Raw genomic sequence first — 14618 nt, 5'->3', positions numbered from 1 at the left:
ATTCATATTAAATAAGAGAGATAAACTTACTTGAGGGGGGGAGGTGTCTTATGACTCTAAGTAAATGGGCTACAATTTCAGGCAGAGTGGGGAAAGCAGGTAATAGCACTTTTAACAAAGATCCCTGTCTGTAGTTACTATTCACAATGAGATGGACCTCACTGCTCAGTTTTTAAGCATTAGGACATGGTTAAGGTTACAACTAGCAAACTAAAAAATGGCTATGGGCAAGAATTCCCACTCTCCTAACAAAGAAAAAGGAATTGCTTCTCAAAGTTCTGCCCATGGTGTACAGAAAGTAAATATACATTATAATAGATATCTTCAGCATGGAAAACATCTGCTCAGTATCTTACATGGGCAGTGATAATACTTCTTCAGATTGTTTTCCTTTTAAAGTAAACACATAGTAATTTCCTAACACAAAGTTCATAGTGAGCTGTAGGATTGCTCATATTAAAACTCATTCTTAATGTTCTTCATTAAGAACTGAATACATGCCAACAGTCGTAATCAAATGCATATTCTGGAAAAAATAATATGGTAACTGTATCTATAAGACATAGAAATTAAAAAGGACTGATTTTTCAAAGATTAAAGAAATTGCAGGGTAACACATAAAGAAAGTTGTACATAAATGAATAATTATCAGGTTCAGAATTTTTGGATAGTAGCTTGATATGTATTCAAAACATCAAGCAGGGAGAGTGCACCAATAAACAACACAGACCAAGAAAACAAGAAAAAAAGTATGTAACAAAAACTCTAAGGAAAAAATGACAAATCATTGTATATAAAATGAGAACTAGAACACTTTAAAATCCATTGTAATGAGAATCCAGTATGAAATTTAGGTCCACTGCTAGCTGACACCAGAAAGAATAAATTAATACAACAACTATAAAAGGGGCTGGGGTGGGGGGGATGAGAGGGCAGGGAATATAAGGTAAAAGTGTAATGGATACTTTTCGTCCCTTTGCAGAATGAAGCAAGAAGATGCAAATACTTCATACGGCACTGCTAAAGGAATTTTCTCCATCTTTATCATGTAGCAGGAGGAAATAAAGCAGCAAGTACTAAGATAAAGACACTTCAGGTCAGTGTACCAGCATAAGTTTGCAAGTTTAAATTTTAGAAGTTTTAAAAGTTCTGACTGAGTATTTCTCTGAACAACAGTGTTAGATACAGCTTAGAAACTGGGAAAACTCAATGGGACAAATGCCAGTACAACCTGACTACTTTTAAAAGAGATAAAAGGGAACTACAGAGGTATTCAGTTGAATAGGAGACAGTAAATGCAGCAATACAAGAACAAAAAAGCTAGTTAAAATGTTGATGCTAGAAGAGCTACTTATTAAAATATTAAAACAACATAAAAGAAAAAAAAATATTCTATTAAAACTATTGTTTATACTTAACAGCTTTTCTATTACTAAGGATGTCTGCATTTTCAGGGTAATGTTGCAACTAATGCAAATATAAGAGTTTCTCTTAATACAAATAACTTGTCATTAAAGGATGTTTTGACCAAAATCTTTGCCAAATATAGGCATACATTACACCAATTAAAAAATTGTTTCCCCACTGATCTCAAAATGTTACTGAAAAGAAACACACACAAAACTTATTTTGAGCAGTCTCCTTTGGAACAGTTCCTGGTTCAGGACTATTCAATTAGTTCAGGACTATTCAATTAGTCTTTAATGACAGTGAAAATGATATAAAGTATTTGCTGACTAAACCTGGACATAAGAGTGTAGCATGAGTATCAAGTAGCAAGGGACTTTACTATTACAAAGTGATATTAATCACTGATAAAATTATCTTGGTCCTACAGGATGACTTGAATGTTAAAGTCTACAAGGGTGGGCCATATTCCCACTCACTTTAGAATGCAGCGACTTGAGAAAAGATTTTAGATAGCCGTCTCAAGCTCTCAATACAATGCAGAGCAGGTGTGTGCATAATACATTAATAGGGCTATTAGTAGAAACAAAGAAATAATTATGCATCGATGAGTATAATATCATGCTTACCTTCAGAAGGGCTACAAAAATACTGGCAACACACAAAGAAATTTCATGGTTGTGTACTAACACACACAAAGAAAATATTTATTACACACTTGTCAACCTTGCTAGCAGACATAAAATAAAATCCCCTGACTGGGAAGTTAAACAACAACCAAGGATGTAATGTTCCTCAATATTTGGGTGATTTATCTGAGGATGAAATAGACTCATCATCATATGAAAATTTAAAATAAGATTTAAATTTTAAGAAGTGTTCTTTAACACATCTCATGAGCAAAAAAAAGTTTCTTCTTGTGAAAATGGATATCAACATGGACTTAACATTGGACTTTCCCTTTTGGGAGTCTGTGAATTCCCCACTTTCCCAATGCCTGCTCATGCAGTTACTAGAAAAAGTATGTCTGCATGTCTGCAACACGTCCACATACTCACCTTGATTAGTTTTAATAATACCTATTGAGTCAGGGGCTTCCTCTGCTTGCTCAAAAAGCTCACAATTATCTGCCACAGTGCCCAGCCAGCCAGATGGGTTTTGATGAGTAAGGACAACAGCTTTCTTTTGAACTATCAGACACCCATCACCAGCTGGAGCCTGGACAGGGTGGGCAATACTCAGAAGGCTTCTTCATCAGAGCATGTTTCTAGACTTCCTTGTCCAGAGCAATGCTGGATCACTCTGACGCTGTCTGCATGCAAGTCAATTTCACTGTCCAGGGCCTGAGTTAGAGTAGTGAACATGGAACATCTTGCCAATCCAGATCAGAGACTTCTGGCTGGCCTGTCTTCATACTGTGTCTCACTTCCAAACAGCTGTAAGAGGGTTCTTAGCCAAACATATTAGCAAGAGCCCTTGGGTGACATGGTTTAGTGTGGGGTGTCCCTGCCCATGGCAGGGGGGTTGGAACTAGATGATCTCAAGGTCCTTTCCAACCCTAACTGTTCTATGTTTCTATGATTCTAAGAGTTTTGATACTCCTTAACGATCAGCTGGTACTGCTGTCCTGCCAACATCCTGTTGAGGCATCCCAAGGTGGTGATTGAAAGAGCTGGTGTAAGGGCCAGATTTTTGTCCCTACACCTTCTCTTCCTCCATGTGCAGGACATTCCTGAAGACCGGGCTCTTGGTCCTATTACCTGAGGTTGCCCTCGCAGCCAATCTCCTGTCGCCATGCCCCATCTCATCTCAAGACCCTAACCACAATCTCATATTTGCCCCGTTTCCCCTCTTCCCTGACCTCCCCGGCACCACCTTTACCAGCCCTTCCCTACCTCGGATCCCACACAGCCTGAGAACTTGGCACCTGGCAAGGCCGAGCCTAAGCTCTCGTCCGCAGCCCCGCCTCAGCCCAACCTGCTCACCCGCGTCGTAGAAGGCGTCCAGCACCGCAGTCTCCCCGAAGTCCAGCTCCCCGAAGTTGACCGTGCCGAGCTGAGCCCCCTCGGCCTCGCAGGCCCGCAGCAGGCACTGCCGCGCACCGGCCTCGGGGCTCCGCGCACCGGCGCCCACCTTGGGAGGGTCGTTCAGCACGTACACGGCCCGAAGGCAGCGCGACCTCGCGGTTGCAGCGCTAACCTCTACCGCCTCCCCGCCTCCTGCCAGCTCGGCCGGGCCGGCGGCCGGCAGCTCCGGCTCCGCGCAGGGGTGCGCTGGCTCCGCGGCAGCGCTGCTGCCTGCAGTGCTCTCCATGGAGGAGTCGAGGACTGAGAGGAGCTGGTGGCTGCCGGCAGGTGCTCTCAGGCGGCGCCGCACCCCATCGCCAGCAGTTGAGAGAACTCCGGCAACGCGAGGCGAAGCGGCTCCTTCTCCTTCTCTCCCGGCGGCTCTTCCAGCTCCGCCGTGCCTTACCGGGACAAGCGCCCTGTTTACCTCCACCACCAAAGCGGTACTGAGAGGGAGGGAAGAGGCAGCACCGTCGGGGCGATCGCTGCTGGTTTATTACTTCCCTTCCCCGCCCCTCGCCGTGCAAGCTGTACCCTTCGTGCACCGCCCGCTACTCCGCTGTTACTGTCGTAGCTGTTACTATTTTACACGGAGGCACCGTGCGCCCCGCTCGGGTTCGTCTGAGGGTGACAGGGTTAGGTCAAGGCCATCGGGCTGCCGTGGTTTGCGCGCAACCGGCTCCTCTCATAACCCGGAGGTCTCTCTGCTGCTGGCATCTTAGAGCTGCCCTGCTTCTTAAGAAGCAAAGGCAAACTGCTGCCGCTTTTTCTTCCCTCAACTCACTGTGTCAGAGCTCTTCCACAGACAAACTACACCAGAAGTTTGGATAATGCTTCATCCTTAAATTCATCCTCGTTAAAATCTCTTGTGACCATGGCAAAACCAGCTCATAGAAACTCTGTAGCAACTTCTGGCTTCTTTCTAAGAACAAAATCAACTTGGAGCATCTCGTTTCCTAGCTTATCTTTTAATCAGCTGAACAGATGACAGCAGCCCCAGCTTTGGCACTGCTCTGGAGGGTGTTGCTGGTTCACCCAGCAAGAAAAATTGAAAGGCCATGTGTGGGTAACTTTGTACCACTGCCTTGTGCCCCAGCAGTCAAGAGGACACCACCACACCCTACAGAAACCACAAAATATTGGCGAACAAAGGAACAGTGGAAAATTGCAGTCCTCAAGAAAAATTTCGTATTTGAAACAGTAAACCTGTCTGGAAAGCTTTTTCATCTCATTTCCACTCACTGTCACAGAAGAGAGTTTAAACAAACAGTATCTTCTGTTTTGTTTTTGACAAAAGCACTAGTACATGAGACTTTGAAGGAAATATATACCATGGCCACCAGAGATTCCACTCATTCCTAGCAGCTTTCCTCTTCAGGCAAGAGTAAAACTTTCTGTACGACTATATCATTATCTAAATCTGCATTTGGAAAATACTCTGTGTGGACACTGAAGCCTTTGACCAACAAAAGGCACTAGCATGTATGTTTGTGATACTCCCTAATACAAATCCTACTTTGCATTTTTTGCATAATAAGAAAGTTTGGTTGAACAGCTGATATTAAAACTTGAAATGAGAAACACAGTATTGGCAAAGTGGAGGGATTATTTGCACAGGAAAGGGCTTATCTTTCTCCAGAACATTCTTGGGCTTTCAGCAACCAACATGCAGAAAACAAATTGCAATTTAATGGGTTCAGAACAACCGATGCATGGTGTGGTGCTTTCTGTAATCATGAAAATTGTTGAAGTGTCAATTTAGAACAAATACGTAGGCTGGAATTGCTTAGTGGGATGCCACTGAGACATAACAAATACGCCTTTTCTGCCTTCTGGGGGCTACAAAAATGTAGTTTGCTGTAGGTCTTAGACATGTCTTTGGGGTTCATTTTAGAGTTATTAACATTTGGTACCATTTTAAACTGCTTGCTGAGTGGTCTGTCTCTTGGTCTTAAAACAGAGTGATGGTCTATCTTAGTAGATACTTCACACAAATATAATGAAGAAAAGGACATTTTTCCCTTTTCTTAATTATATTCACTCCTCACTATTCCTTAACCCTTTCCTAACAAGCTGTCATGTTCTGCATATCCATTTTTAGTAGTTTCACCTCTTGTAATTTGCTCAGAGTTTGCATGGCTTTGATCTTTTGTGGGTTTTTTTGTGTGTGTGGTTGTTGGTTTTTTTTTTTTGGTTGGTTGGTTGGTTGCAGGTTTTGGGATAGTTGAACTGTTTCTGGGCAAACCAAGAAAAGATTAAATCTAGAACAAAAAAGGTAAGTCATGCAACACTCTTTCCTTTTTTGGAAATGTGGTCCAGTAATGAGGTTATAGAAAGAGCCACTCTGCCCCCAGAGTTGCCTATTCAAAAGTCCAGACCAGAACTGAGCATTCAGCTCTCGTATACCTTTCCAAGACATTTTGCCTTTGCACAGAGCTCAGCCCAACAAAACCAAGGTTTAACCTGAGAAGTCAACATTTGCTCTAATATGCTAATGTAAAGATGAGGTGACAATTTTCTCAGGCAGCGCTTTGCACCTGTCAAATGTACTTAGTGCAGAATATTAATTGCCACTTAGACACCACGAGCAATATAGCAATATGTTTGCTGCAGTTCACAAGGACAGCAAGTGCTCCAAAGAAAAAATATGTCCTTGAAACCACCTTTTGGGGTTTTTTTCTTCTTAATTTTGCAAATCCCTGAGCACCACTTGTTTCTCTAGACTTAACTGGGCTAATGGGGAGTGAGTCCTTCTTTTTTTTTCCCCAGGGCTACAAACTTAACAGTTTGAAGTGGAAAGCTGAGCTGTAAATTATATAAATTATAAAAAAAAAATAAGTTTGCCTCTACAGGCAGAAATACTGCCTTTCCGCCCAATGCATACACAGCTACAGCATATCTTTGTTAAAAGAAAAAGGCACACTAGAACTGGTAGCACATATGTCAGGCTGCAGTTTCAGTTTTCTCTAGCATTTTTGGCTATAAAGAGGGCTCATCCCATTTTTCCAAGGGTCAGAGAAATACAAGATCTCTTAGCTCAGGTATGTACTAAGTAAGCCAGAAGGCACAAGGCCCATGGGGAAACTGCAGATCCAAGCTGTTCTTTCAGAGTGCAAACCCACCTGCCCATGCCCTGGCAGTAATTCCTGAAGATTGCCTGCCAGCCTGGTATCTTGGACATCTGCACACTTGCTGCAGAGGTTCCCAGGAGTCAGTCCACAGGCACTTGGCACTGACCAGCCTCAGACATGGGTGCATCCAAGAAGCACTTGTCAGGGTGACTGCCACTTTACAATGATATGGACCCAGAAAGCCTGAGCTCTGTATCCCAGATGTGAATTTTTGTTTCTGTGTTGTGAAGATCAAGCATTAGGGAAAATATTTCGATGTCAAATTTCTTTCCTGGCAGCCACTGTACCAACCTTCCACAAGCTAATGCAATCTGTGGTGCTTAAACTATTCTGAGCGAACACTTTGTTAATGGACTTTTTGGTATTACAGTTGCTAGGGTTCTACCCCTCTTATTTTCTTTCACAGTGAGCAGGTCTCCAGGTAACAGTACAGATACTGCTGTCATGTGGATGAGGAAGAAAATGGTTAGATTCTTTACTGAAAAGGAAGATAAGATTATTTTTTAAGCATGGATCCAAACAGGTGTTCTCTTTCAAGGTCATTATGTAGAAGCTCTTCTACAGTTTAAATAAAATGTTATGAATTCTCCCTAAGAAGTGTAATAAAAAGCTTGATTTTGTTCAAAAGTGGGATTCAAAATATTAACTCCATACAATGGAAGCTAAGCAATATGGATAATTCTTGAAGAAAAGCTTCATAAAAAGGCCTAAAAATGCTACAAGCTTTAAAAGTAGACTTGCAGCAAAGCACGCCTCACTTGGGTGCCTCAGAATGATGTGAAGTCAAAACACCTTGGCTACCAAATCAGCATCGGAATGGCTTTCAAGGATCCCTCTTGCTTTTCTGTTCCTGGATAGCCTGAGGCCTCACAAGCTCATTTGACCTACTGACAAAGAAGGAAGGTGAAGAAAGTGACTGCTGGGTCAAAGAATATAATCAGATCTATTCAGATCTACTGTTTTGCACAGGAAGCACATTGAACACAGCATCTGTTTGTCACCACCCCATGCAAATGAAGACTGCATATATACACAGGTCACATAGAGAGTGACATCTTGTATGAAACACAAGGCTAGTCAAAGGGTGACCTTTCTCTTCCTTTTTTCCCAGCCTGCCTTGGAGAATGATAATTTTATACATATGCACTGTGTGCCCATAAGTACACAGAGCAAAACGTAATCAATTTCAAAATGATTCCAAATTTCTCACCTGCTCTAATTTTCAGCACATCCAACACTGTAATCAAACGTTCTTGCCTTTGGATTTTGAGTGGTTATAGAGCAAGTCTTTGGGAGCATGGCTAATTAAGGAGTGCAGGCTAGCAGTGAAGAAATTATGCATGTCTTCTCAGTAGCTTCCACAAAGCTAGATTTTCACTTATAGATGACTGGATGTATTTGAAATACTAAATGCTCCCTTCCTCTTTCCCCAAACAGCCATCCATCAGTGAATAACATAGAAAAGAGAATGATAAACAAAACCCCCCAACCTTTCGTGACTTTACTGAGGCAGAGAACTAATACTTTCTAAGCTGCTGATAGTCTGCATTATTTACATTATTTCTCTATCAGACAGCTATACCAGATCAATATGCAAGACACGGGCATAAATATTTATAAAGTCTGGTTAAAAACTTTGTTCTGATGTAAGTACCTGTGGCTCTTTGATTTTTCTCACTCAGTTCAGGAATGGCGAAGCAAACAGCTAGTTTAGAACCAGAAGTTAACTCAAGTTCTCCAAAATATAACCTTTAATTGATCAGTCAAACAGAAAATCACTATCTCCAGTTTTCAACACATTTCAAATAGCTTCTAGTTTATACTACAGATGGGAGAAAACCAAACCAGGCCCTCTTTCAGAAAGACTTCCCTTAGGCTCTGAAATTTCCGAGCCCCCAATAAGATGACTAATGCTGGGGAAAAAAAGTCCTAGATTTCTTCAGTTGTACAGCACCTTTACACAATGAATATTTTCTCTTTCACAATCCTAGACCTAACAGACTGCTCTTCGAGTTTAGTCTTTCTCTAATTCAGCATGCCCTAGAGGTAAGAAACACATTTTCTTGAGGAATAAGAAACCGCTTCAAGAGGTCTGGTTTAAAAGGTTTGCATGGGCAAAAGAATAAATATTCTTACTGAATTGATTAATTTACATGTTCTCAGTTTGATCAAAGTATCTTTGACTTCTCTACATGTCACACTCAGTGCTTTCATTGCAATTCTTACATACCATGTTAAGACAAGATTCTTGCTTCTAGCCTCTCTTGTTATTTCTCACTAAAGAAACATTCATGATAAAGGCCACCTGAATATTCACTTTTATTCCAGTTAAACAGGCTTGTTCTGTCCACTGATTAACCAGGCAAAATTGTGACTGTGACAGGGAACACAGTATGGTTATGCACATATTGCACAAATAATGGGAGGACTAGAATACACAGTTCATTTTTATTCATGTTTAGGTGATTTTTATATTGCTGTAGATGCCAGATACAGAAGGATATATGGGGTTTAGAAGCTTAGCAAAGCAAAACTGTCATTGCTGCTGAAAGGCATTTTAAATGTCTGTAATCACAATGGCTTAGGTACTACCAGTTAGGACTATGAAAAGTAAAGGAATCCTGAAGAGGCAAGAATTGTTTTGAAGTGACAAGTAAAACCCTGACATCTGCTGTGTCAATACTCACTCTTATAATAGGTACTAATGAAGACTTTGTATATTTCAGCAAATATAGGAATTTAGTCCAACTACAGTAAGAACCCTTAAACTGCACACACATCTTCTCCTTAAGGCAGCTAAGAAATTGCAACATTTATTAAATACAAGTTTAATATGTGAAGTAGTCTACCAATGTCCAAAATGGCCAGTGGTTGGTTTTTATTTGGTTGGTTGTTGTTTTGTTGGGTTTTTTTAAATCCATAAGTAATTAACATTCATGAACTAGTAGAGTGAAGCAGTCACAGGAGAAGCTGGCAACAGTTGGTAGGAGCACAGCTAAGGCACTGAGTGAGATAGAGAGCAGCATCAGCCTTTCACAAAACCCCTGGCAAGTATTTTTGTTGTGTGCACGGTGGCCTTGCCTTGTAAGCATGAGCTTATTAGGTCTTAGTTCTCAGTGCTTCTAATGATGGGACCTGAATGTATGTACATAATCCTTACCATGCACAAGTCTACAACCGATCCTGAAGCTCTCCTGGTGACAGTGAGACAAGCTGTGATGCCAGACACTATGCCTTGTCTGCTTTGTCAACTCGTACTACATTTATTCTTTGCTAGAGCAGTGGCACATGCTCGAGGCTATTAAAGCCACTTCCAAATAACATGTCAGTCTTGTACAGTGAGAAAATTTTACAGTCAGATACAATGTCACTCAAATGCAGTCCCTCTTCAGGCATCTATCTACCATTACGATGGGAATTGCACCAGAAAAGTTTTATAATGCTATAAGCAAGACCTTCAGCCCGTCATTGTCAAATCACATTTCTGCCAAAGTACCGAAGAGTTTCCTCCTATTCTTCACAGTGAAAATCAAGTTAAATAATAACTCACTTCCTGTTCTAATCCAAGGCATCTAGTAAGCACAGAGCACTCCTGTCCATTTCATAGGAACCAGTAGATGCGTTGCTAATAGCCTTGTAATAGAAACTTCTACCTCTTCAGGAAATCGCAAATAATAGCTTTTTGAAGAAGAATAAACATGATGATAGCAGTAAGATTTCCAGAAGCAGTAGTAGAAAGTAATCTTTTTTATTACCTGACAGCCTTGTTTTCTCTAGAAGTTTAAATCCAGTTGGGAAACTGTGAATGATTTCAGTATTGCTCTGGAGTGTTTTTAGCTATTCACGCAGTAATAAAGAAGTAAAACATAAGGTTATTACTTTGGCAGGTAGAACAAATGTCAGATACTCTTTCTTACATCCCAAAATGAGAAGATGAAAAAGCTGCAGATTTCCATATGGCATGCATACACCTCTGCAGCATGAAAACAACTTGTGGAGCATTTCATTTGCTTTCTGTTTAACAAATGCACAACACTGTCTCAGTTCAGCCTGCAAAGAGACACTAGCCAGAGCCTGCAGAGGACAACAAACTCACCTGAGCTGCAGCATCACATCACATGGGCAGCACCTTCACATGGGCAGAGTGGTGGGCTGCATCCTTATGTGAGCTGCATGACCTCTGTGTCACAGGGGTGGTAAGGGCTTCATCCTTATGTGAGCTGCATGACCTCTGTGTCGCAGGGGTGGTAAGATACACATTTCTAGAGTGGAAAGGAGTTGGATTCAGGACAAGAGGAGGTTTAAAGTCTGGGATTACCGCCATTTATAATTATGCAGGAGAAGGCAGAGGAAGCATGAGGCCTGGTAACCTGAAAGGGGAGTGAAAATGTGAGCAGAACCCAGGCTTACCGCAGAGTTGTACCCAGCTGGAGAGAGAAGTGCTGCTCCAGCATAGTGCACTGGTGACAGTTACCTTCTGCACTGGTGACATTTAGGAGCTTTGAATAGCACTTTGACAAATAAGCCTCATTGACTTTAACATGCCCAATTAGTCAAAGTCCAATATTGAAGCTTGTAGCCATTGCAGTAATGTGGCACCCTTCCTGTATTAGAGTTCTTCCAAGCACAGGCTACTGAGCTGTGTTTTTGAGGTAAACAGGTACTTCAGGTCAGAGCATCAGAAGTTTTCTCTTCCCCTGAGATCAGTGACACATGCCAGGCATGACCGTGTAATCACAGAACAAACATCCTGGACCTCTGGTGAGAGACCTGCCATCCACTAATGAACTGGCTTTCTCCAGCCAACACTGCTTATGTTGGGGTCTCAAAATTTATGCCATGTTTCCCCATGCCCTGTGCTTTTATTTGCTAAATGGCTGCATCTGTGCTTCCAATAGGGCTCAGTAAATTTGGCTCTTTGTACCTAGAGTAGCCAAATTACCTATCAGCAGCAATTTCCATGCAGGTGCACCTTTTTTTCTATTTATCCTTCCTTACCTGTTGGTAAGCTTTTTGGTGCTTTGTGTTAGGAAAAAGAGCACACTGCACAGACTGTGTGAACTGTGCTGTCTCCTGCACTTGTTTCCTTTACAACAAAAACCATCCGCAGAAGGGGGTAAGCCCAGGTGATGGGTTATCCTGCAGCAGAGGCGGCTGCCCAGCTTGATTTTCACTACCTCTAAGAAGAGCCCAAAAGTGCTCTCACAAAACCCCAAACTCTTTGTTGTTGTTATCCAAGGAGGTGAAGAGCAGCCTGATGGATCCCTTCATAGAAGCACCTATGTCGTTAACTAGCTGGGACAAAGCATGCAGGGAAGAGCTTGTACTGAGGAAATAATCTTCCATAGCAAATGAAAATGCCAAGTTTGGGTGCAGTGAAGTGATTTTGGCAGAGAAAGTTTTGAAAACAGATACTTTTTAAATGTTCTAATATTCAGAAGTGCTTGTGAAGCCTGGTCATTCTTACCTAATTTGCTTTGTCACTCTAATTTTCAAGTTCTCTTCTCCAAGATAAATAGCCTATTAAAACTTTTAAGATTATACTGCTAAAAGCCAATTATGTTTTCCTGTGACCTGTCATCATCTACATTCTCCAGTTGCTGTTTCTACTTTAAAAAAAGGAAGATAAAGAGTGTTTGAAACCTACTCATCTGAGGTGCTGAGAGATTGGTAGGCCTTGCCTCCTTACTGTAACCGTTACAATGTGTCAGAACAATTAATTACTCTCATGGTTCTAGAGATTTGTCTAGAATTACAGTTAATTAACTTGCTAAAATACACTAAGATTGCACTCTAGTTTGTAGGGTAACAATTTCAACAAAATTAATTTATAGCTTAATTTTTTCATTCTGCAGTGCTAACACATTTTAAAACATTATTAAATTTCTAATACTGAAAAAAATAAATGCACAAGAATATTAAGCCATTTTGTTAGTTTAGCTGTTTGCACTCCAGACCCCCACGCAGTGGAACTGTGAGCAGTGACGGGAAACTCAGCTGCGTTGCTTGTTCAAGGAAAGCCTGGCTGTGGCAGTGCAAAGAAAACTCTCTCAAGCATTTGCTCCTAAGGCTGACAGTGGTTTATGCTAGCTACCTGTAAAACTTTGTGATTGCATGGGACTGGAAATCATCTTAATTCAAAGAGCTCATGCCAAACAACAGTGTGTTGAGTGGGTCCGATACTTAGGTTACTAACCTAAGTAGAAAGTATAGGGGAAGGAGCCGTGGTTCAGAGCTTTGGGCTGCCCAGCCCCAGACTGGTGGGTGCCAAGGCATGCTCATCCCCCAGCAGCACACACAGCACCACAGCTTCCTGCGAGTATTTAAGAAGTGTCTTTTGCTTCCCCAGCTTTTCTATTCCAGCCTAGGAAGGGCTGGCACACCCTCAGCTTCAGGGCTGAATACCTAAGGAAGCTGGTTAGTTTCCAAAGGCAGGGAACAGCAGGAGCAGAGGGACTGCGGCAGGAGGAGGGGAGCAGCTGTAGGAAGCGGAAGTGAATAGGCCACCAGCTGCTAATTCCTAGGCCAGCTCAAGAGTCAGCTGAGGCCAAAGGTGACAAGCAAAATCTGATTTCTGTCTGAAGGGTATTAACAACCATGGCTACAAGTACTTGGTGTTTGTTTAGTGTGGGAAGTTCAGCTCCACCCCGCCTGGCTCTTTTTAATCTGACCAGAAGTCAATGCTTGACGGACTCCTCTCCTTGCCAAAGTCTTTGGGAATCGCAGTTGCAGTGCAGGACTCATCCACTGAGGAAGTCAAAACGCCTCCTCAATGAAGAAGTTGCAGACCGGTCAGTTGCTCCTGCTTTTCAAACCACAATCTGCCTGTGTGAAAGGTATCTTCTCTTTATCCACTCTTTCCTCGACAATGTGCCTCTGTCCTGTTTTCAGCCTTAGGGTCCTTTTTTCAAAGCAGCAGCAGACACCAGCAACCTCCTTCCCCTTCCCAGCCTTGCACTATGACTGCTGACTGACCATCACCCCCACTCCAGCTTTTCTCCCTTTGGCTTTTGGTGCTTGGGTATTTGTGGGCCCTACGAACTGCAGTACCTCTTACCACAGCCTCCTGCCCGCAAGACAGGCCCACAGAGAATAAAAGCTCTAAACCAAGGCTAAAAGTTTGAGAGTTGTCAGCAGTGTGGCATGGCCAAGGAATTAACAGGAACACCAGGCATCTTCACGCCATGCCAGCCCTGCAGCAGCAAACATTATTTCTGTGCCTGCAGACCATGCACGGGGCACTGCACAGAGATGCTGGCAAGGCTGCAGCTCCTGGGCAGCTTCTCCTACAGCAGGGCAGCCTGATCTGCAGGGTGAGCAGGGAGAAAGCGGTGCTGGCTCACACCCGAGTCAACTCCACAAGAAGATGAGCGAAACAATTCTGTAACTTCAGCAGAACATGAATTTCTGAGGATGTTTTATGGCACTGTCTCACCTTGCTTGCACCAGTGCAAATTTCAGTTCTGGCTGTCACAGAGTACGGCACTCCTATGGACATTTAAAACACAAAGCAGCTCACATAGTTTACTGGGCAGCTAGCTATCCTACACCTAGAAACAAAATTTACGGCATACAGTTGTGTTCAATCCTTTGACCTACTGGCATAACAATAGGTTCATCTAAGCCTTTTGCTCACTTACAAATGGATGTTAACAAGAAAAACACAGAAGATGAAATATAAGTAACAGAAGTTAATAAACACTTTGAATATTTACTATCTTATTTCCATGAAGAACTTTTTAAAGTGCCAAGTGCTATGATCTCACATTAAGAAACACATGCTCCTTTTAGAGTTGAAACTAGAACATAAAAGGAACATAAAACTGTTTTCTTAAAAACCTAAAAAATTTCCACAACAAGAATTTAAATATTATCACCCAATGGCATAAGCCTGATGTTCCACACCAGACTTCTACATGTAAACAGAAGTCTGCTGCAAGACTGGTGTGTGCATATTAATGAAAAGTCATTTTACACAACTCTTCAAACAACAATATTTAATCATTTTCACATC

General features: G+C 42.1%; 1 protein-coding gene across 1 annotated transcript in view; it reads right to left on the bottom strand.

The window, feature by feature from the left end:
- The window catches only part of MAP3K15 (mitogen-activated protein kinase kinase kinase 15), a gene marked incomplete at both ends in the record, with an annotated part of 87446 nt that extends 83726 nt beyond the window's left edge, over positions 1 to 3720 (bottom strand). The window contains one exon of the mRNA XM_080612354.1: positions 3393 to 3720. Coding sequence (XP_080468480.1) covers positions 3393 to 3720 — 328 coding nt within the window. The remainder of the gene's footprint in view (positions 1 to 3392) is intronic.
- Between the last annotated feature and the right edge of the window lie 10898 nt (positions 3721 to 14618).

Source organism: Psittacula echo, assembly GCF_963264785.1.
Source record: "Psittacula echo genome assembly, chromosome: 3".
NCBI lineage: Eukaryota > Metazoa > Chordata > Aves > Psittaciformes > Psittacidae > Psittacula > Psittacula echo.
Note: the sequence above shows the minus strand (reverse complement) of the source record. Positions and strands in the feature narration are given on the sequence as shown.